Genomic DNA, 23,976 nt, shown 5'->3' with positions numbered 1-23,976 from the left:
CTAAGTGTAAGTAGATGAAAGAGTGGAATTTTGTTGTTAATCACTTCTTTTATTGGGTGTTTTATGATAAAAATAGAGGAACATATCAAATCATTCCATTGCTGTGGAATTCCTAAAGTAACTTTTTTGATGCAGAAATAGGAGAAAATACTTTTGAGTCATATCTCTAAGGAAAGGTTTTAGACATATAGTTGTAGTATGATAAAAGATCATACAATTCCCTGGAGAAATGTGTTTTCTAGGATGTTAGAGATTTGTAGAGGCAAATCATCTGAAAGACATGAACTTGAAGACTTGGGAATCCTAGAATACTTACAACTAAGTAAGCAAGTCTTTGCAGTAATTATTTTCTATTGTATGTACAAAAGCTTTGGGCAAGCAGGTTCAAATTTAATATTACAAAAAGTATATGAATAAAGTGGTCCTAAAAATGTTCCTTTTGTGCCTTAATATAAAGGAAACAAGGCTTCTCAGGTATAGATGAGATTTTTTTTTTTTTAGAGGGACTCAGGGAAGGAGGAAATGCATGTCTTTTCTGGCAATTTTAGAGTCGGCTGAGAAAACTGACATGACTCCCTGATGTTCTTGATTCATTTCTGTGCACTGGGTATTCAGGAGTATGGAAAGGGCAGTTACATAGTCCTCAGTACCCTTACATAGCTCCAGAGTTAATGTCTCGTTACTTGATCTCTCAGATCTTCTTTTCCAAGTAACTAAAGTAGGGATTTAGGTAATAAAGACTCCCCAGTCATTGTGGTAATGAGGCCAAGACCATGGATTTCTTTCTGTTTTGAATGAATTTGCTTCCTTCTGCCCCATGGCCATTAAATATTCCACTAGCCTTGGCTGCATAACTTGAGATTTCAGTGAGTACTAAGTGATAAATTACTGACTATTCACTCATTTGTATTTTTATTGACCATCTATTACACTCCAGGCATGAAGTTTCCCCTAAGGTTAGAATGATGAGCAAGAGTGAATCTTTGCGCTCACAGTCAAGAAGTGGAGGTGAATGTGTCTTCTAAAGGGAGCAAGACAGCCCAGAGTGCACTAAGTCTGGTGACTGGCGTGTGTCAAGAACACTGACTAAGGAGGGGGGCAGGCACTCTGCTCAGTGTTTCCCTATGTTAATTCTTTGAGTCCTCTTATAACATCATAAAATAGGTATTGTTATTATCACATGTTGGGGAAGGAAACTAAGGCATGGAGAGGCTAAGTAACTTGCTCAATGTCACACTAGTATGGGGCATTTCACCTCTCGAGTCTAGCTATACTCCTAGGGGTTCTGTGCTCTCCTGCTTTTTGGTGGAGATGAGGAAATAACTCCACAATGTCCCCTTAAGGAAGGAAGGAACTTGACTGGATTTCAAGCAACAAGTAGGAAGCCTTATTCATTCTACCGAGGGGAAATGGTATTGCAAAAGCCTAAAGGCATAACAGCATTCCCCCCCAGGAAACTTTGTTAAAATTTCAGGATTTCTGGAGGATCAGGTAAGAGGAGCCAGACTGGGAGGGATTTGAGCCTGGTGGGCTTGGATGCAGCAGTGGCAGTTTATTTGAAAAAACACAGGGAACACAGAAGCTAGTGGTGTCTGAGACTGAGCTCAGACAGCCCTGAGTTCAAATCTTGACCTTGTCATTTACTGTCTATTTAATTTTTGGAACTTTCCTTAGCCTCTCCAGCCTTATGGGTAAACTACAGAGTAGGGATTGCTGTGATGACAGAGGAAAGAAACCGTGGAGAGGCTGAGCCACTGCATGCCTTTGCAATCAAGTTGGCAGCTCCAGAAAGACCCAGGAGTCCAGTGGTCCTCAACCTGGCTGCACATTCCTTTCTCCTAGGGGACTTTAAAAAATAGGATCGTGTGTGCCCACCCTGAGAGATTCTCACCTAATTGGACTGGGTTAGAATCCTGACTTGGGTATGACATTAAAATCCTCCGGGTGACTCTGGTGCTCTGGCAGGGATGGAGGCTGCCTGTCTAGGTCCTCTGAGGCAGCAGGGGTCAGAGGAGGACCTTGGAGCTGGAGGTTAATCTGGTTGCCTGTACTAGGATCTGAGCGTCTTTGTACACAATACCTCTGTAGGGAAGGAAAACACTTTATTCTACCCCCTTAGGTTCAGTGACTGTGACCCCGCAAATTAGACTATAAAAAGACAGAGGAAGGTGAGAAAAAGGTTTATTGGTATGAAGGTACATGGAGGTCTCCATAGAAAAATGAAGAGCCAAAGAAAGAGCTAGGCCTGAGAGCTTATACACCTTTTTAGCAAGAATGATGGATGTGGTGATGTGACAAGACAGAGGAGAATGGGGTTTGGGCTCAAGGTAGCAAACTGGTAGTGACTAGGAAATATATGGGGGAAGTAGGGGGCAATAAGGGTACTTCAGTAGATTTGTTCACAGACCCACCTTGGTGCCGACTTGCTGTCTCCTTCGTGGCCATCAGCCTCCCCCGGAAGAGCAGACGTGTGGCAGTCCTCATTTCTCAACAGTTTCTGCTTTTAGTCAGATAAGGAAAACTCCCCACAGATTTCCTTCTGCATTCACTGATTCTCATTTGCTTCCAGCTCAAAATAATCTTATCCAAAATGGCATATTTTGGGGTAACACATTCTGATCCCCTTCACCTCACTTCTGAGTGCCTCTAGTTCCTTGCTCCTGTGACCGTGAGTCTGCTGGCTGCTCCTGCAACCAGGCTGCACTGTACTAGTACCCCTGTTACCACGGCCACCACCACTTCTGCCTCTAATACTGCAAAGTCCAGCAGCCAGCAAGCCTCCCCCCTTCCAAGATCCTTAGGAGGAGAAATGAAATAGTGACCATGGATGCACTCTCAAGCCTGGAAAGATCTTGAAACCATGTGAAGAAACTCATGCTTCTCCTGCCGCAGGGACTTTGCCAAGGTCACAGCCAGCATGGGAGGTGAGGCCTCTGCCCCTCCTGCCCAAGACACTCTTTCCTCTCAGCTATTCCTTCACTGCCCGTGTTTGCAGTAGGGAGGTAAATAAACCCCATCAGGCCTTTCAATGTTCTTTTTGTTCTGAAAAAAAAAAAAAAATCAATGGACCATGGAGAACACGTGACTTGGCTTGGCACGTCCACAGTTGCGGAGCTCAGACGCGGACACACTGTACAGCCTGTCCTTCTGCTTGGTGAAGGCATGACTGTATTTTTAGACCTGCCCAACGCTGCCAAGACAAGTAGTGTATGGAGATGCAGGACAGGCTTGCTGGCCTGTGTAACAGAAGCGTCTTGCCTAAAGCTATGGCAACATATGCTGGAGGTTCTCATTTGCTGCTGAGGATGGTGGAGGGGGGTGGCGTGTTTTGTTTTGGCTTCTTATAAAACATTTTATAGCACTTCACACTGTGTGCTCGAGGATGTGTCGAAACATAGGATTAGCTTTATGAACTAGCTTTGTGAGGTGTCTGAGGCAAGATAGCAAGTTTTGAAAAATGAATAACACTTAAGTTTATCTTTAAACTGCAAATACAATATTTACATTTTTATATACACAATAAAATAATTTATCAAAACACTACGGATTTGGAATTGTGATCATTTGGGTTGACTTTTTCCCTCCATACTCTGTATGGAAAGTTGGTTGTGTGCATTATAATATTATAAAATCAAGAGGAGATTTGTTAATATCTTAACAGAACAAACTGTTCTGGCATACAAATGAAAAATCCATGAAGACAGGCTTTAGATTCTTGCTGATTTTTCACCTCCTGTAATAACAGCTTATCACTAAAGCTGATTTCCTCTCTATCCCGACTTCCTGGCTTTAGGCCCCACTTGGGTTAGTGTAATAACTCCCTGACTAGTTTCCGGTGTTCTGTTCTTTTTCCTGCCAGTTTATTCTCTGGACAGTGACAGGAGTGGTATTCAGATACAAATGTGGCTATAACTGCTGATAACCGACCTTCAGGGGCTTCCCAGGGCCACTGCAATAAGGACCAACTCTCTCTGAGTAGCACGTGAGGCCATGACTACCTTTGTGCCCCTCGTTTCCTGGTCCCTTCATCCACATGGGAGGCAGCTGCCGGGAGCTGTTTTCTATTTCCCAATCCATGGAACTCTTTCCTACTCCGATTGGACTGACCTTCCTCCTGCATTCTGCCAGTTCAACTATAATCAGAACTGTAGGCTTTACACATGACCATTCAACCCTGAAATAGTGGCTTCTCAGGGCAGCGTCCACCCGGCTCCGTGATACGCTGTGCATACTCTTGCTGGGGCATCTACCACCCAGTGTTAAACTTACTTGTTTTTCTCTCATTGGACTGAACTTGTGAGGACAAAGATTATGTCTTAGCTCCAGCAGTCCTTGGTGCCTAGAGAGCCATTGAAGTATGTTTGCTAAATTGACTTATGATTGTCAACCACGCACCCATTCACCAAGCAAGCCTGGCAGTGTCTCTCTTTGCAGTCCCTTGGGAGACACTGGCTTGAATTGCTGGATAGATCTGAATGGCTGGGAGTGGAACTTCTTATAAAATAATCCAGAGTTAAAACTTCAGGCTGCTTCTACGCATCATCAAAATTAGTGAGTTTTAGGGCATGTTTATTACATTCTTAGTGGAAAAAGAAATACTGTAGTGTTTTCTTTTTCTAACTCTGTAGATGGTATTCAGAGCAGATGCCAGTTCTGCCATTAGCTTCCCATTTGTGGTCCATGGTAATCTGCATCCATGCAAAAATGTGCACGTGTGTGCACACACATACACACACACACTTATACCTATGCACACATATTGATGTGCACAAGTAATAGTCTGATTTAGTTCATGGCTGTCATTGTCCTACAGTTTGGGGTGATTTTTATGTTTCCTCCTTGAAGGATGCTTAATAGATATCTCCCTACACCTCATAATTATGTCACTTTGGAATTTATGAGCTCTTTTTGATGTATGTTTCAATCTGAAATTTGAATTTGCAATGCAGTTAATATTCTTTATGTTAGGTACTTTTTATGAGTAAAACACTTTGTGAACAGAGTTTTGGATTCCATATACACTCTTTTTTTTTTTTTTAAGGTTTTGTTTATTTGAGAGAGAGAGAGCGCAGGAGCAGGGTCAAGAGGAGAGGAAGAAGCAGATTCCACACTGAGCAGGGAACCCGATGAGGGGCTCATTCCCAGGACCTCGAGATCATGACTGATCTGAAGGCAGACGTTTAACCAACTGAGCCACCCAGGCGTCCCTCCATATACACTCTTATTTAACAAACTAGACAACCTAGATAATCTCTAATGACTTGATGTGTCTTTTCTCCATGAAAAAGCAATAGGATAGTCCTCAAATGAAAACTAGAAAATACTGGATATTGGTGAAAATATTATAAAAATATGAAGTGACATACATGGAATATACTGATAGGACATTTCAGGATACCCTGGGCTGATGATTTTTAATCGAGGTCTGTAAAGATGGAGTTACTAAGTAAATTGGTGGTGAAAGTAATACTGTAAGGGGTAAAAGCTTAATCTATTTAGGAAAATAAACTGGATACTCTAGAAGAACCATTTCTATAACATCTCTTGTTAGACTAATTACTACTCATCCTCATTAGAACACCCGAGCAAGGAGCACTTTGTTAGGTCAATTCACCAATTTATTTAGAATCAACAGAACTTCATTGCTTTGAAAGTAGTCATTAATTCTGGCTTTTCACAGATTCAGATGATGCTTTCCTTTAATTAATCCAAATTGTGATGATACAGATTACATGTAAATCTATTTACATTGTAAATCTTTCTTCATGTTCTAGTAGGAATTAATAGAAATCCAATAGTGTTTAAGTTAATTGAATTGTAGTTAATGGTACAAATAGATTTTTAGAGATGCTTTTACTTGGCACAGTCCAAAGGTTTCAAAGACAAAACTTCACAGTTTTTATGGGCTTCTATAAGGAACAAGGAAACGAATGAAGTGTTCTCTGAGATACATTCTTGATCTAGGGGTCTTAAACAATAAAAACCACTAACCAAACACAAACATCTTCCCTGCCAAGATTTCAAAGGTGTAGATATATTAGAACTGAAAGCTTGCCCCCATCCTAGATCCATGAGATTAGTAGATATCTTTTATGTGTCAACTACATTGTTGACAAGGACATTTTATTACAGAATGAGTAATAATTGATAATAGTAATAGCAAATATATGTGAGTACTGACTGCATGCAGCTACTTTCCTTGTATTTTCTCAATTCTTTTTTATAAGCTTCTGTGAAGGATATTGTTTTCCATCTTCGAAAACTGTGGTCTGTCAGAGTCACACAATTAGTGGAAGGACCCCGGTATCATGTTGGACTCCCAAAACACACATACTTCATTCACTTTATGTTGAAGATTCTCTGATTGCCTCAGTTTTACTTCAGACAGAGAAAGAACTCTACCCAGTTCCACAAGACGATTCTGAATTACGAGTGAACATTTTATTTCTGGAATCAAAGTGTGCCACATATGCACACTAGGTAATATAATTAGCTAAGGAACAGGAAGTTCCAAAGATTTTTGAAATAGGCTTGAAGTTACGCACTTTTGAATGCTGCAGCGCAAGCAGAAAGATAAAGCACACAGTGACTGCAATGAGGGCTCTCTCTTGGAAGCGGTTTCTGTATGGTCACGACTCTTCAGGCAGCGAGGTTTCCCCTTCCCTTAAATGCAGATCTGTTGCTCCCGCCTTTTCCAGGGGCCTCAGAATCCAAAGTCAGGCTATTTTGTTAGAGCAAAGGGCAGGACAGGAACCAGCAGCTGTCAGGAACAAAAGGAGCTCTGATGAGCAGCCATCCGCATTCTGTTTTGCTCTCTTTCTCTCTCTCCCTCACCAGGTGCTTCTCTCCTTCTTTCAGTCCCTCTGCTTTTCTGTGTGGCGAGGGGTGTCCTGCTGTTTCTGTCCTGTCTGTGGCCCATTTCATAATGCCTGCCCTCTTGCTTGCATATGGCTCTTCTGGACCCAGCGACCAGTGCTTCTTTTTAACTTCAGCCCTGCTACTCAACACCTCATGTTTCCAGTTTTCCAGTTCTCCAGGGATCACAACGATTAGCCCAACTCATCTTTACAAAACATAGGTCATAAGACTTAGGTCAGAGGTCACCGTGTTTGAGCTATCTGTGTTAGGTGTCTGACCCCCTTTGTTTGTATTTCGGGAATTTAGGAGCAGAATTGCATGTTATAAAACATGGCCAATGCCTTCTTAAAAGTTAGTGGACAAGGAAACTTCCCATGGAAGACAGTATGTCAAGTACAACTTCTCTACTGCACTGTGTGCGGGAATCTAAAGGGATTTCCAAAGGTCGATGGTACATTGAAAGCAGTATGCAAGGCTCTCCGAGGGAAGTAATTCACTTTCCTATTACTGAACACGGTGCCACCTGCTGTGTGGTGTTCATGCAATTTAAATAATAATGTAAATAAAAGCAACCACAAAATAAATGCCATTCATTGATTTCTTATTTTATGTCACACACTTCACATACATTATTAATAATTCTTCCAATAACTCTAAAGGATGGATATAAACATCTGTATTTTACAGAAGAGATAGACGCTCAGGAAGCTTAAATAACTGGTCCAAGGTAACATCACACGTAAGTGGTAAATACCGAGGTTACTCTGATTCCAAAACCTTCACATCTTTATTGTGCTGACAATAAATTTTTGTATTTCAACACTCAAGAATATTTTAAAGAAATTAAGATGAGAAAAATAGTACGCTATATTTGTGCAGATATTCACCTTTTCTGTTTCTCTTCCTTTATTCCTGAAGTTTCAAGTGAACCTGGTGTCATTTCTTTCAACCTAAAGAAATTCCTTTTCCTATGTCTTTATAGAACAGGTCTGCTTTGATAAATTCTGTCTTCCTCCTTGAGAAACGGCTTTTTTTCATCTTCGTCCCTTGAAGATATTTTCACTAGAAGGAGAATTTGAGGTTGATAGTTCATTTCTTTTGTCGCCTTAAAGATGTTGTTCCATTGTCTCCTGGCCCCCATCATATCTGATGAGAAAATGTGGTCCTTGGGATTGTTGTTCCCCTCTGTTTAATATGTCATCCCCCTAACCATTTGTGACTACTCTCAAAACTTTTTCTTTATCTATGACTTTCAGTAATTTTATTATTATCTGGGCTGATTTTTTTCCAGTTTATGTTCTTTGGAGTTTGTTTAATTTCTTGTGTCTATAAATTTATCTTTCACCAAATCTGGGAATTTTTCAGGCCTTATTTCTATGTCTGTTCATTCTGCATTAATATGGTCTGCCTCTGCCTTAGGGACTCCAGTAACACAAATGTGACATCTTTTGATATTGTCTCTCAAGTCTCTGAGACTCTAGCCATTTAAAAAAAAATCTTTAAAGATTTTATTTATTTGAGAGAGAGAGAGAGTGAGCAAGAGAAAGAAAGAGCACATGAGCAAGGGGGAAGGCAGAGGGAGAGGGAGAAGCAGACTCCCCACTGAGCCGGGAACCTGATGTGGGACTCGTTCCCAGGACCCTGGGATCAGGACCTGAGCTGAAGGCAGTTGCTTAACTGACTGAGCCACCCAGGCACTCCTGACTCCAGCCATTTTTTATTTCAATTTCTTTTCTTTCTGTTCGGACTGGATAATTTCTACTGCTCTTTCTCATCTCCATTCTGCTATTGAGCTCATTTCATGGGTTTTAAGTTTCAGATATTATATTTTTCACTGCAATTTGGTTCTTTTTTTATAGACTCTATTTCTCTTTTAAGAATTTCTGTCTTTCTTTCATTTCAAGAGTGTTCACCTTAGTTCATAGAAAATGGCTCTAGTAGCTGTTTTAAAGTCTGTGTGATAATTCACACATTTGAACCGTCTTTGGGTTGTTGTCTGCTGATTGCTCATTCCTTTGAGAATTGGTCAGATTTTCATGGTTGTTAGTATATAAAGTAATTTTGGATTATAGCCTGGACATTTTGAATGTTACATTGTTAGACTTTGCACACTGTGAAACTTCTCTGGAGAATATTGATTTGTTGTTTAAACAGGCAGTCCACCTGCATGATTTGTCCTTTTGTGGTAGTTGTGTCAAGGTCAGTTCAGTTTTCAAAGCCTTTGCAATGCTTTTTGGGTCTGCTGGGGCATGTATATCACTCAGGCCTTGCTCTGGTACTTGGGTGATGTTTACACTGTAATTCAGTTCTCAGAGCCTTCGTTGTACTCCTTTGGCATTTTCTGTGCATGCACAACTCGGGGGGTGAGCTCATCACTTGTGTAGGTTCAAACACAGAATTAGAGATTCTTTTCTCTGGTTCTCTCTCATCTGTGGGGTTTCTGCCATGTCCTCAGGCTTCCAGGGTCCACTTTTCCAGTTTTTCTGGCTGGAAAGATTAGTTTCTCAGAGTTGGCCTCCTGGGCCGTGGCTCAGTTTCATGCAATTGTACCACAGTACAAAGCAGTGAAAGAAGAGGAAAACCCATAAGAGTGGTTCCTTCACTCTTTGCAAACCGGGCATCCTGTTTTCTGCTTCTTTAAAAAAAAAAAAAAGATTTATTTTTTTATTTGGGAGAGAGAGAGAAAACATGAGTGAGGAGAGGGGCAGAAGAAGAGAATCTTCAAGCAGATTCCCTGCTGAGCACAGAGCCTAATGCGGGGGCGGGGGAGGTGGCTCGACATGGGGGCTCAATCCCATGATCCATGAGATCATGACCTGAGTCAAAACCAAGAATTGGTCACTCAACCCATTGAACCACCCAGGCACCCCATTTTTCTGCTTCTTATAGCCAAAAGGTTGAATTGTCATTTGGGATCTTAAATGTCCATGCCTCCCCTGGGGTAGCAGTACAGATCTACTTTTGAGGCCTCAAGGCAGGACTGGGAGAATCAAAAGGGAAAATTCAACACGGGAACTTTCCACATATGCAGGCTTATAGGGACCCGCTGTCCTGCTAATCTAGGCAGAATGATGATCTTAACTCTGGGTTTTATTTTTTGTTTTTTGGGTTTTTTGGGTTTGTTTTGCTGTTTGTACCTTTTATAAAGTTCCCAATTTGGCTTGCCTTCAGGCCAAATCCAAGAGGAGAAAAAAAGGAAAAACTCAGAAAACTCTTTGTAGCCAATTTTATCTTTCCTTAAAGTTTGACTTCTCTCCTTAATCCACTTGCTGTTTACTTTTCACACTCATCAGCTAATTGTTTGCCATGTGTGTCCACATTTTAGTGGTGGTCAGGGGAGCCACAGAATGTGCTTCTTATTGCATGGACTGCCTCTGCATCATGTTTTCACCCCTAGTACTTGCCACAGAACCTACCGCATGATAGACAATTAGGATGGAGGGAATACAGGTGTAAAATCTGAGGCTCACAGTGTGAAGGAAATCATTGTATGTGTGTGAATGAAAATGTAAAATGTGAAGCTTGCCAATTCTCCAGCAAATTCTGGTAGGACCCGGACGGCACATTTTTGGCTCGCTGTCTGCCCCTCTTCCCACACTCAAATATGATCAGTACTTCTCTGCTGCTTGGCTCCCTGCAGAGCCCGAATGCAGCCACAGAATATTCCTAGCATCCCAAACCTGGAAGCCACTGTCAAGTGAACAACATAGAATGTGGGGTACAACCTAGACTTTTACTCCTGTCTTTCACACGTGTCCACATGCAATTTCCAGCCTTTGTTTCCAATTTAAATGCAGTGACTCCTCCCCACAAATTTCCATCTTGCTGTACTCTATTCTGGCTGATGGGCACAGTTTTTTCTTTGCCAGGTGGGTTTGTGGAGAAAAATCTTTTTTTTTTTTTGCTTTCTTATATAAAGTCTATGTTTTCATTAAAAATGTAATTTGACTAATGTGTTTTATGGAGCTTTCCCTCATTTACACCAAAAGGAACTTATGTTAGTGTTTTAGCCCTTGGGAAATGATGAATTTGTTTAATAGATCAGTAATTATCTTGCTCAAAAATGATCATTAGAATTCCTCTTTATTTGATTACTATGTATCACCGAACCCACAATCCATTTATCACCAGCTGCATCCATTAATTCAGCCTTGCTGGTCCATGCGTAAGAGACTACTCTAACTTCTCATCTTGAGTCTTTCTGAGAAAAATATTGGTAGAAAGTAGTATGCCTTAAATATATCTGATTTTAAAATCTCAGTCTATACAAATCTTTAATTTTGATTTTGTTTGCCATTTTTATTACCTGAAGCCTATTTTCCAATAGAGTCGCAATCTAAATAGAAGTACACTTTTTTGTTAGGGGATTGGGTGATTATTAGCTTCTAGGGGATGACAGTGGTAGCGAGAAGCAATGTTTGTAAACATGAATGCCTTTTCATGCCTTTGTGCATTTGGTCTGAAACACCTAGCTGTGACCCAACTAGGTACTTACTCAAGGGAACTCTTTCCAGAACTTCAGAACATCTCCACTTCTAAAATGGAAAACATGGTCAGGAAACTGAGCTCTGAGAGCGTGCTGAGCATGTGTGTGGTACAAATAACAAGCGTGAGTTAATTGCAGGTCGACATCACTGAGTACAGAGTTATCTAGTAAGGTTTCCTTTGGATCGTCATTCAGGACCCGTGGCTCAGGATTCTGCCTAGCTGTGTTGTGACTGAAATCAGAACAATAAGAGGAAAAAAACTGACTGCATGGTACAATCTAAGTGGGGTTCACAATCTAAATGTGGTTTTCTTTTCTCCTTTTCCCCCGGGGGTCTCCAGTTTACCGTGGTTTCTGGGCAGTCCTGATGCTTCTGGGGGTCGTCGCCGTGGTGACTGCGAGCTTTCTGATCATCTGTGCAGCCCCCTTCGCGAGCCATGTTCTCTATAAAGCTGGTGGAGGCGGGTACATTGCTGCAGGTATGTGCAAGGCAAAGGGTGTGATTTCCAGCCATGGTTTTTCTCCATATCCTCATATTTTCCTTTTCTAGTTTTGGATTTCAGGCATCTAGTAGTAGTAATACAATGATATTCACATGCAGTTTTGCTTGAGTGCCCACTACATGCAGACCCTTCTCCAGGGACTCCAGGGACGTTGCGTTTTCCATGTGTTCCATTGCCATTTGCTCACTGTATCCACATTATATGAGGAAGGCACTAGAAGAGAAAGCTCTGTTCTTTAGCCTCTCTTAACCTGTTTATTTTCTATCTGTAAAATGGGTTCATAGCATGTCTGTCTGTAACATCAGGATGTGGGTGAAGTTTTCTGTGAACTCTTAAAGAGATAGCTGCATGATGATATTACAAACTGGCATGATTTATTTATCACTGGTAAAAAACCTCTCTTTCTACAATGTCACCACTCACTTTTCTTAATTGTGGTTCATGTATGTTATAGAAACACATTCTCTTCTTGGCAAAACCTACATTTGTTTTAGTGAGCTAGCTAGTCTTTTTAATGCCTGTTATGGTGATCTTAGTACATATAGAAAAATAATTCACTAGGTGTGTCTTATGAATATCAACTGTTTTTCATTTAATTGGAAAGTAAAAGCCAGAATATGAATCTGAAAACATATAAGCACAAATGATTTGTAAAGATAAGAGTTCTAGAAGATGAGACAAACTTCACTAAGATCAAATTGTACATGGCTATGCTATATTGTAACATCACATCAGAAGGACACAGTGTTTCTGTATGGCCTCAGAGGGGAGGGGGGTGGGGGAATGGGATAGACTGGTGATGGGTAGTAAGGAGGGCACGTATTGCATGGTGCACTGGGTGTTATACACAACTAATGAATCATCGAACTTCACATCGGAAACCGGGGATGTACTGTATGGTGACTAACATAATATAATAAAAAATCATTAAAAAAAAAAGAATGGATAGCTTTGTCGTCTCGAAATTGTTGCAGAGACAGCTCCTGATTTTGTCCATCATTTTGTGTTTAATTCTGTAGAGGGAATAAAAAGAATAATCAGATATGGGTCCTCCGTTCAAAGAGTTCAAAAAAAGAAAAAAGAAAAAACAACAACAACAACAACAACAACAAAAAAACCCACCATAACCAAAACCTACCCTGTGAATAAGAGTCATGTTTAACCTGTTCTGTCATTCTTTAAAAAAAAAATTTTTTTTAGTATGTTATGTTAGTCACCATACAGTACATCATTAGTTTTTGTTGTAGTGTTCCATGATTCACTGTTTGTGTATAATACCCAGTGCTCCATGCAATACGTGCCCTCCTTACTACCCATATTCTGTCATTCTGTTGTCTTTTATTCAGTTCCTTTCCTCACTGGTTTTTCAAGGACCTTGTTTTCAAGGGCCTGGATTTACCTACAAAATTCACCATTTTAAAGTATATAATGCAAGTGTTTTTTAGTACATTTCCAGCATTGTGCAAATATTACCACTCTCTGATTCCAGAATATTTTTATCGGGGGCGCCTGGGTGGCACAGCGGTTAAGCGTCTGCCTTCGGCTCAGGGCGTGATCCCGGCGTTATGGGATCGAGCCCCACATCAGGCTCATCTGCTATGAGCCTGCTTCTTCCTCTCCCACTCCCCCTGCTTGTGTTCCCTCTCTCGCTGGCTGTCTCTATCTCTGTCAAATAAATAAATAAAATCTTTAAAAAAAAAAAGAATATTTTTATCGCCTCACAAAGAGACCTCATTGTCTCCTCTCCTCTCCTCCCTCTGACCCTGAGTTAATTCTTCCTATCTATGTGGGTTTGCCTATTCTGGAAATTTCGTATCAATGGATTCACACAATGTGTGGCTTTTTGTGTCGGGCTCCTTTCACTTCAATCTCAATTTATAATCTCTCTTCTTTAATCATAATTCCACAAGACCAAATCCCTTATAGGCCACAAAACTAAGCATTTTCTGAGCCAAATATTTTTTCCTTCTCCAAACCACATTCTACCTTTGCTTTGTTCCAAGGTCTTGTGAATGTGCCTATTTTTCCATGGTCTTCTCAGAAATAACAGCTGTCTGCTAGAGTGTTTGTTTCTTCTCATTCCTTATCTTTCTTTTTAAATCTTTTCCAATAAAGGGAATATGTATAGTTGACCCATGAACAATATGGGTTTGAACTGTGTGGGTCCACTTATAAAAGGATTTTTTTAAATATAAATACAGTACAGTCCTGTAAACCTATGTTTTCTTTCTTATGTTTTTATTAATGACGTTTTCTTTTCTTAGCTTTCTTTATTGTAAGAATACAGTGTATAATACGTATACAAAGTATGTGTTAATTGACTATGTTACCGGTAAGATTTTTTGGTCAACAGTAGGCCATTAGTCATGAAATCTTAGAGGAGTCAAAAGTTACAGGCAAATTTTTAATTACAGTTAAGTTTTTGTGGTGTCAAAAATTATAGGCAAAAAAAAAAAAGTTATAGGCAAATTTTCAACTGCGGTTAAGTTTTGAGGGAGTTAAAAGGCAGATTTTCAACTGCACAAGGGTCAGCACTCCTAACCCCACAGAGTTTAAGGGTCAACTGTGATAGCATGAGTTTAGTATACATTATGGACAGCATGGTTGTTTTGAACTCAGAAACACTCCGATCCTTGGTTTAGTCTGATCAAAGAATTGTGTGTCTGTGTGTATGCGTAGTGCTTTTGAAAAAAAAATGTTGGTCATTTTTTAATTATTCAAGAAGGTAGTACATACGAAGAATTACATTTGGCCGAGAACTCTGTAGGAAGGTAAAGCATTTGGAATGTATTCATATGCCTGTGACCAGTGAGGAATCTTTGCTGTGTGTGGGAATGGGGCTGGGGTTCCCCTTGCTCAGATATTCTTGTAAAGCCCCCTGGGAACTAAGAGGTGTCCATGGTATTCTGGGACCCATTCTGAAAACAACGAAAATGGACAGAATTTCCTTCATGGCAGAATTCTTTATTGTTTGTGTAAGACCACTTGTTTCTGCAGAACACAGACATTCTGTTGGATGGGACAAAATTAGCGTGGGCAGAAAAAGTGATGTTCTCAGGAATAACTGGTTTATAGTCTAGTGTCAGTTTCCATAATGAAACACAATTCTGTAAGGCCAATGGAGCCAATAAATCATCCTTCAGCTTCAGTGCTCCTTGATGGAAGAATTTTTAAAAATCTTTCCATTGTTTATTATTAACATTCTCAGATAATGTTAATAGGCAACTTCGCCTTTCAAAGTCGAAGGTGGAAACTTACATGCTATGCTATGTGAACACTTGGCAAATGTGGAGCAAACACTGGGTTTTTCGTCCAGCCAAATTTTTGGGTGCCACATTTAATATGGAACCATGCATATAGTCATCTACTGAGTTAAACTGAATTGAATTTATAATGCTGTCTTTGGTTAGATTTTATATTTTCAAAAATGAAGAGATCTCATTCTATGTGCCAGGTATTCTAGAATCTCTTTGTTTTTTACGGCTTGCCTTGTCATTCCCTGCCTAACAGAGCCTCCTGTGCTGCCCTATGCCAATGCGCTGTGCTCTGCCGGGCAGTTAGGAACAGGTGCAGCTTGGGCCTTGGTTGCTGTGGCAGCTTTATCAATGCCACAAACAAGATTGCACACTCTCTCTTTATTTGGACAGATGGCTTTAGAACGGGGAATAGCCAAATTCCAAATGGCCAATGCTGGGTGTGTGCACGCACAAAGACTCTTTGGCATTAGCAGGAAGACTGTTTCGGGGCATTCCATGCATGGCTGAGTCATGCTGATGTCACAGTTGTCCCTGTGAGTAAGGGGCGGGGTCCATGGTATTCCTCTTGCTCTGTCAACAGGCTCAGAGCAAAGCTTGGAAGGCATATGTTGCCACTCCTTGCAGCTAGGAAAATTCCTTTTCAGGCAGGCTAGGCCATGTGTTCCCCAAGGAGGTTCAGTTCTGGAACAAGTGTATGGTAATTGTCAGGATGTTATAACGCCGAGCCTGTTTCAGTGAGTCTCATCACAAAGCCTAAACAAATGCTGAAATTTGTTTTAATGTGGACTCCCAGAGAACTCCCAAATTCAAAGGGGCTCATGCTTGTCTTCTCCTAACCCTGTGATATTGGCGGTGAAAGGAAAGATGCAGAAGTTTGAATGGGTAGATGTAGCATTACAAAACATTTAAGGTATATGGAGGAAATTATTCTATAGCTGAATATTCCTAGTGCCTAGGCAAAGTGAGGTCAAGACAGGAATTACTGTGTATGAGTAAGACTTCTAAGTGTACAGGAAAGAATAATGACATGATCTGGAAGTTCTGGGATGCTGACATTACTGGGTAATAAACCATAAAAACTTGAAATGGTATTTTACATATTAGGGTACAAAGATTTTTCTTTTGTAATTGAAATCATCTTTTCCTGAGTGACAAAGTGGGATTATGTTTTTTTCTGCTGAATGTAGAGCTAGACAGAGTCCCTCCTAGGTAGAGGTGTCTGAAAAGCTTCTGGATCTCGCCTAAATCCTTTGTGGGACCCTCAAGCTGGTGAGACTACATGGACATCTTGTCAGTCAGAGGAATATAGCAGCCTTTATTCTAGACCCAGGAGGTATTAATGGAAGCCAAGCGTACCTCTGCAGTGTAATTGGTCCTTTGGAACAATTAGTTCTTTGGAGGCAAAGTAGTGGTTTGACTCCTGCCCCATTCTTTGACCACAGAGGATGCTCCTTGCCCAGACAGCTGTTGCTCAAGCTATTACTTGTCACCAGGGATACAAGCTGAGTGAGTTGGGATGAATTTTATAAATCCTTGGCCATGTGGGACAAACCGCCTGAAGCACATCCTTCCACGGCTTATCTCTGTTCCCTTTGGATCTGGAGAACAATGCTTTCTAGAAGTGTAGTGATGTGAACCCTCTTAAAAAGTAGCATAGGAGGGGCGCCTGGATGGTGCAGTCATTGGGCGTCTGCCTTTGGCTCAGGGCATGATCCCGACGTTCTGGGATCGAGCCCCACATCAAGCCCCACATCAGGCTCCTCCGCTGGGAGCCTGCTTCTTCCTCTCCCACTCCCCCTGCTTGTGTTCCCTCTCTCGCTGGCTGTCTCTGTCAAATAAATAAATAAAATATTTTTTTAAAAAAAGTAGCATAGGAAAGGTGAGTGGATATGAAGGGAATATAATATTCTGAGTACAAAATATCATATAAACTACTGAATCAGAATTAAATTGGATTTGTGGTTTGTTTTCCTTTTTCTTTTAAAAGATCAGTAGAATTTGTAGCAGCTCATCAGTAAACCACCATTATTTCTGTATGAAATAAGACAGATGCGATGGATGCAGACTACAAGATACTTTTTCTCCTTAATCCTAGAAAAAATCGGTCACAAAAGCCAAGGGACATATTTCAGATTTTTTTTTTTTGGCTGAGTCTGAACACGTAGCTTCCAGGAAGCACTCAGTGTCATACCTTGCTCCTCACGTCTTCCTCCAGATAAAGCAAAGCAAGAGGAAATATGTGGAGGAAACAGAAGACCATGAGCAGGAAGGGATTAGGGAAGAATTGCTGACAGCCTAGACACAGACGTTCTAAACTTACCGGCACACACATCTCCCTGCTTGCACCTGCTGTCTCCCTGTCTATATAGTGAGAGATCTAGGCTATAAACAGCCGTTTACCCTGGACAAGCAAAGGGGCCTGTGTGTTAGCAGAACAGGCCTGGAAGGCCAGTGAATGCTTGCCAGAATGGCTCTTCTAAAGCCTCTTTGTCTTTCTTAGTGCACCAGAAGGAGGCTTTCAGGAGAAAATCACAAGCATGACCTCCCAGTGGGGAACAGAATATTTCACCAAAGTCTAGGACTTCCCATTTTATTCATAGGTCTGTTCTGTCAGAGGTACGTGGTGGAAACAAAAGGGTGACTCATGAGAACTGTAGATTACTGATACATTAGCCAGATGTGCTTGTTGTAGTAGAATTCCTGTCTCCGATTTTTATGAAACACAAAACAGCAGTTTGGATTTCTCTTTTGCTCAGTCCAAAAGCTTTGTACACTAGATCTGCTTTCTGAGTAGTTCTGGAAGAACCAGTCACTCTTATGTTTCTGAAAGTACTTGCTTCATACCCTGGCTTTGTGCCTTCAGTTGTCATATTTGGGAATTTGTTCAGGAAAAGTATTGTTTTGGATATTGATACTATAATAATGTGGGAAGGCCTCCCTCAGAGTTTGATGTGGAATTTTAATGTCCTCAATATGTCATTTCATAGAAATGTCAAGTGTTAGAATAAGTCAACTTTGGTCAATATTAAAGAGGAAAGAGCTCTGAAGAATTTTTACTTACAAAAATACTTTAAAGCTTATACATTTCTTTCTCAGTTCTTTGAAGTATTTTCCCCACATTGCTATCAGTTGGAATGTGCGTAGCAGGCTGTTAGGATCAGACTTGTCCCCACTCAGTTTTGAAAGGGGCACCAGTATGATACGTGTGTGGTGTTCCAGTGAAGAGGCAGGTCCCCAGAGGAAGAATTCAGAAGGGACGAGTGAGACCCAGTCCTGTGAGCCTCTAACACCCCAGCCAGGTGAGGGCTGGGGAAGGGGTGAGGAGTGGGAAGAAGAGACACAGAGTGGTTTCTCTGGAGAGAGCTGTTGTGCTCCCGACTCTCTACCCCTACCTGGGCTTGGTGTGCATATGTGTCCTCATTGGAAACATTCGGGGTGATGGTCCAGCCCCTGCCTGGACGAATCTAGGGTATGAGAGGTCAGCTCAGTAACAGCTTTAGTGGGACTTTCTGGAAAACCTCGAAATGCAAAGGTGAATAAATGGTCCCCACCCCTTTTTAAAAATGTATCTGTGTAGTTCTTCTGAGAACTAGAGCTATAGGTCTGGCAAATGAATGCTTTTACTCACATGATATTTTATTATGGAATATAATTAACCTCCACACTGAAAGGGAGTTTTCAGATGTGTAGGGTGACGAGATTCTTTCCACTTTATAAATGCATCTCTGGCTTGGGGTTAGGTTTTGATATGGTGGAAAGGCAGAATAAATTTCCATCTGCTTCATTCTCCTTTTTAAAAGTATGTGTATCATTAACATCTATTAGTTCCGCAAGGGATTTAATGTCTTTGTAAATATTCTGTTTTATTCCATACCCTTCCCCCAAATAGTCACTTTGCTCCGAAATAACTAGTAGTGAATGAATAAGGCATATTGCTTTTTTAACTGAAATTTTTATGCATTTTCTGAGGCCTTTTCCCCCACCTATTATACTTACTTGTACAAAAGAGAAACACATTAGTAGCAGACTCCCCTGAATGACCAGATTGACATATGCTAAGTCTGTCCTAGAAAGAACTTTTACTTTCTGTGACTAAAAGGTTGTTGGGGAAGGACAGGAAGTTTGCTCAGTGGATACTTACAACAGAAAATCTTATATATATATACACACACATATACATACATATATATATATATGTGTGTGTATATATATATGTGTGTGTGTGTGTGTGTGTGTATATATATATATATATAAGCACAAGTCTGGATTCACCTGTTACCCTTTCTGAAATGTTCAGTGATAGGCCTGGGGGTGACTGGTGCCACCTGGTGGAAGATTCTAGTAAGACATGGGCAGACAATCTCCCTCACCTCATGAAATCTCAGAATTGGAAGGCACTGTGGCAGTTTATCCCCTTGCCTCTTGACTAGTCCTAAAATAGCCCAGTCATATGAGAAGCTCTGATGCTTTAAAAGATTTCACAGAATAATATTTGCTAGCCGTTAGCAGGAGTTCATGACAAAGCTCAATAAAAATAATGATAATAACAAAACTAGCCAATGCTTATTATGCGCTTAGCCTGTTCTAGGTACCTTGCTAAGTGCGTTATCTCCATTAATTCCTTATGACTGCTTTCAGCAGTAGGCACCTGCATGATCTCTATTTTACCAACAAAGATACTGAGACATACAGAAGTGCAGAACTTGTTCAAGGTTACTCACCTAGTCAAGTGTAAAGCTTTCCAGCCCATACACCTTTGACATAAGATTTAAACCGGGACAGTCAGAAGCTAGGCCAGTGCCCTTCAACCACCTCCTGCTTCATGAAACTTATCTATTGGGAGTAAACACTTTCTTTGTGTTAAATGAAAATCCGCTTTCCAGATGCAGTTCCTAATGGCTTGTACAGATGGATAAACCCTCATGATCATTCTCTATCAATAACTGTTTCTCAAGAGAGTACAGAGTATTGGATAAACAGGACTTTAATGTCTACAGTGATTATGCCAATCTAAGAAAGTAATAAATATTTGAGAAACCCAATAGACATTGTATACGTTTGGTTGACTAAATAAAAACATGAAGCCAGAAAAATGAAAGGGAAGAGGCAGTTAATATATTTGGACAGTAGCGTGGTGAAGTGTGGGCAGTTATGAATATTTGGAAATCAAACAGATGTGATGAAAATATACAGGCATGAAATTATAACTATGTAAGGTATTCAGGCTAACTTAGGAAATTGGAGAAAAATCAGTGGAAAGTGAGTCTGAGAAAATGAAGAGTGGAAATTTTTTGTGGTTGACAATTATGCATTAACAGTTTTAAAATTTCTGAAATATGATATGTAAAAATGAGCATAATTCAATTAAAAGAGAAAGGAATACCATTTTAATGTAAAGAAGGACTATTACAAAAGTACAATTTAAATTATATTTAAGAACTTCTAGTACATTTCCCAGAAAGGCTAACTTTTTTGTGGATGAACTAACAGATACATAACTACTTTGAAAATGTGTTACGATGCAATGACAAGTCTTACTTTTGAGAAAATGTAGAATTGGCAAATTTTCCTTTCCTCATAATGTAATGTTTAGAAAAATAAGTATGCATTTTAGATTCTGGAATGGATCTGTGAGCATAGCCTACACTAATGGCCGTGTTTTCTCCTTTAGCCTGACACATAACTTTCTTAACTTCATCAAAACTTCATCTTAACTTTCTTAAAAGTTGATAAAAGTCTCAAACACTGTAATTTTTAAGGTGCCTACTGTATTAAAAGTTAACACATGCCAAACTGGTTTGCAAATACTGTGGCACTAAGCATTTACATTTTATAAGTTAATACTCTATGTTTTTAAAACACATACATAAACGTAATGACCCTATATATAACGTCATTTGCAGACATTATCCAAAGTCTTTTATGAATTTGGGCCCCAAACACATATTGCTTATGGACTCCAGTGTTATCCATATCATGAGGGAGCACTATTATTCTATCCCAAGAGGTTAAACCCTTGCCCATTCTCAGAACGGTCTAGCTCTTTCTCCTTGGTTGTGCTTTTTTATCCTCTAAATTAAAGGCTAGAGATGCTCCGTGGATACCCGAGGGGCAAGTGTCTTTCCAAAGAAGTCCCAGAAAACAAAGATGCAGGGTGGCATTCTGCTATCTACTTTGGGAACCCGTTCAAAGGGGTTCATTTTATAATGAAATTTCATAACATTCGTTTATATGTCATATTTTGTATAGTTTAAATAATACATAATGACAGTTTAAAAAAAAGAATTAAGGAACTGAGAAAACGGTCACAAAGCATACCTGTGCTCCAAGCACTTGGCGAGTCTAATAGCACAGTGAGCACCATTGAACAGGTGTCAAAAGTTGTGTTGACAAAACTGATGCTTGAGGAAGAGAAGGGAAGACTGTATTCTTTGGCGGACTAAGGGTGTGGGGGAAAGCCTGAGCAGGTGAGCTGCAGGTCACTGCCATAGCGTCTGTAAGCCCAGCATCATTTTATCAGTTTGGCATAAGATCGTGTTTCATAAAAACATATTGTTGCCTGTTTCTTTCTTTAAAACCATTTGTCTAAGGAAATATATCCATCATTTCAAGACTCTATGTTTGAATTAGAACATCATGAACCAAAATATTCACAGTGGCTCAATTCATTATAGCCAAAACCTAGAAAGAACCCAAATGATCATCAAAAGATAAATGGATAAACAAATTGTGGTCTATTCAGACAATGGGAATAGCGCTCATCAGTAAAAGGAGGGAACTACTAACACATGCACAACGTGGGTGAATTCTCTGTCATCATGTTGTGTATGAACAGCCAGAGACAAAAGACTGCACACTGTCAGGATTTCATTTCTACAAGGCTCTAAGGGCAAAGCTGTGGTATAGTGATAGATGTTTTGGGGGAGGGGTGTGAGAAGACCTGAAGAACCTCTCTGGAGTGACAGTGATGGATATGTTCTATTTTTAATGGATTGTGTTTACATTGATGTTTACATTTATCAAAACTCATCAAACCATACACTTAAAACTTGTACATTTTGCTCTATGTAAATTATACCTCAGTTAAAAAAAATGAGAAAGAGAAACAATGAACTTGGGATGCTTTTTACCCATTAGAACAACCTTCAGACTATTGGGGCTTAATATAATACCTTCAAATATCAGGATGGACTAATTTCAGAAATGTTTATATTAAGACCGTTTATGGATCTTCTGCAAAAGTCCCTTGTGGGGACGTGGTCACTTATGCTGCTCGGTGCTCCTCTACAGATCTGAGAAGGCATTCATTATGTATTTCTTGATGAATTGCTATTTCCTTTTAGAAAATGATAGCAAATACATAGCTTATCAAGTTTCCTTTTTGTTCTTTCTTCTGGGCATCTCAGATCCAGGTTCACCATTCTGTTAATGCTGCTATCCTTCACCCACGCTTCAGATTTTTTTCTTCTTATCTATCGTTATCATGAACACTCCACGTACCTTCCTGGGAGCTCCACCTGGAAAAGTAACCTCATTGCCCGCCACCTCCCTGGAATTTTTCCCCACTGTAGGGTGTCTTTGAATGTCTTCATCCTAACGTGTTATACCTGCTATCAGGGTGTCTGTTTGAGTTATGCCACAGACGACTTTGACCTTGTGACTGCAGACCTCATTTCATCCTCTGAAAATAGACACAAGGAGTAAGCTGATGCTATCGTCCCTAAAATTTCATGAAGCTGACTTTCTAGTTCTGTTTCTCTAGATGCTCATGCTGGATGTTGCCCTGTCTCTAGAGTACATGCAGCCTCCAGTTAGAGAAAGGGCAGCATTTTTCTGATTCTAATTTACTGTTCACTGTTCACTTTAACTTCCTTCATAATGCATTTTTTGGACTGTGGAATTCTGTGGCCTTTCCTGTGCCCATTGAAAGCTGAAATGAGTTGCCACTGAATTTGTGTGCAAGCACAAAGAAAGAAAAAAGAGGCCAATGGATTCATCTTGAATTTATGATTCTTCCCCAAGTAACCAATAGCTGCCCATGATTGAAGCTGTTAAAACATATTTCAAAGGCAGTTCAGTTATATTTAAGCAGTTAACGATCAAGTTTATTGTTTTTCAGTAACTCCAAAGGGTTTTTGTTTTTTAATAGAAGTATGTGTGTTTCTAGACAAGAATATAAGGGTTTGACATTTGCCTGTCTTTTTGAAGAGTTTCCATTTCTGAAGCTAACTTTTCCCTAGGAATATGTTTTTAAATCTGGTTTTTATAATATAGTATACAAAATCTTTATTTTTCCATACTTGTTTCCATGAAATATTGAGGACATGCAGTTTTATTTTCAGTCTGTGACTTGGTGTTGGTGAAATTCTTTTGTATTTTTTTCCCTACATTGTGAACATTTCCAAATTGTTTATCATTAGCAATTGCATTCCTAATGGCCCTTTGTGACTATGTGACCTTTGTTTCAGAGAAAATGCTTTCCAAATTGAATTTATGATATTTAGAGGGAAAAGTTTCAGCTTTGTAAGAGTTGTAAAATCATGAGTGGCTCTTCCCCACACTGCTAATTAATAAGAAAACCAGCACATTCTTCTTGTGACTTAATTATTTGTCCATGGTTTTATTATCACAAATCTTCTTGGGATTTGGTACCTTACTTTGATTATGTCTCCAGTGAACTGTTTTATGATTTTTTTTGGTCTTCAAACAATTAGCTATTTTTAAATTTAATTGGAAATAAATTATGCTTTCAAAATATGAACAAATTTAAATATAACTTAATTTACAAATAAATAATTACCTAAATATTAGCAATATTTTCTATTCCTGGTAAAATCCCAGTGGCAAGTGGGTTTGACATGTAACTCACTTG

The 23,976-nt window shown here is 39.9% G+C and overlaps 1 protein-coding gene across 14 annotated transcripts in view; it reads left to right on the top strand.

Annotated features, from left to right (window-relative positions):
* TMEM182 (transmembrane protein 182) overlaps positions 1-23,976 on the top strand; it is a 264,818-nt gene that overhangs the window by 31,862 nt on the left and 208,980 nt on the right. For all 14 annotated transcript variants that reach the window (XR_015725105.1, XR_015725106.1, XR_015725109.1 and 11 more), the window contains one exon: positions 11,686-11,823. Coding sequence is in view for 6 of the 14 variants with exons in the window: in XM_087863239.1 (XP_087719365.1) it covers positions 11,686-11,823 (138 nt within the window). In the remaining 8 variants the exon portion in view is untranslated. The remainder of the gene's footprint in view (positions 1-11,685; positions 11,824-23,976) is intronic.

Source organism: Ursus americanus, chromosome 7, assembly GCF_024610735.1.
Source record: "Ursus americanus isolate L20-20 chromosome 7, mUrsAme1.1.p, whole genome shotgun sequence".
In the NCBI taxonomy this organism is placed as follows: Eukaryota; Metazoa; Chordata; class Mammalia; order Carnivora; family Ursidae; genus Ursus; species Ursus americanus.
The sequence above is the reverse complement of the archived record's forward strand: the minus strand, read 5'-3'. Positions and strand labels throughout refer to the sequence as shown.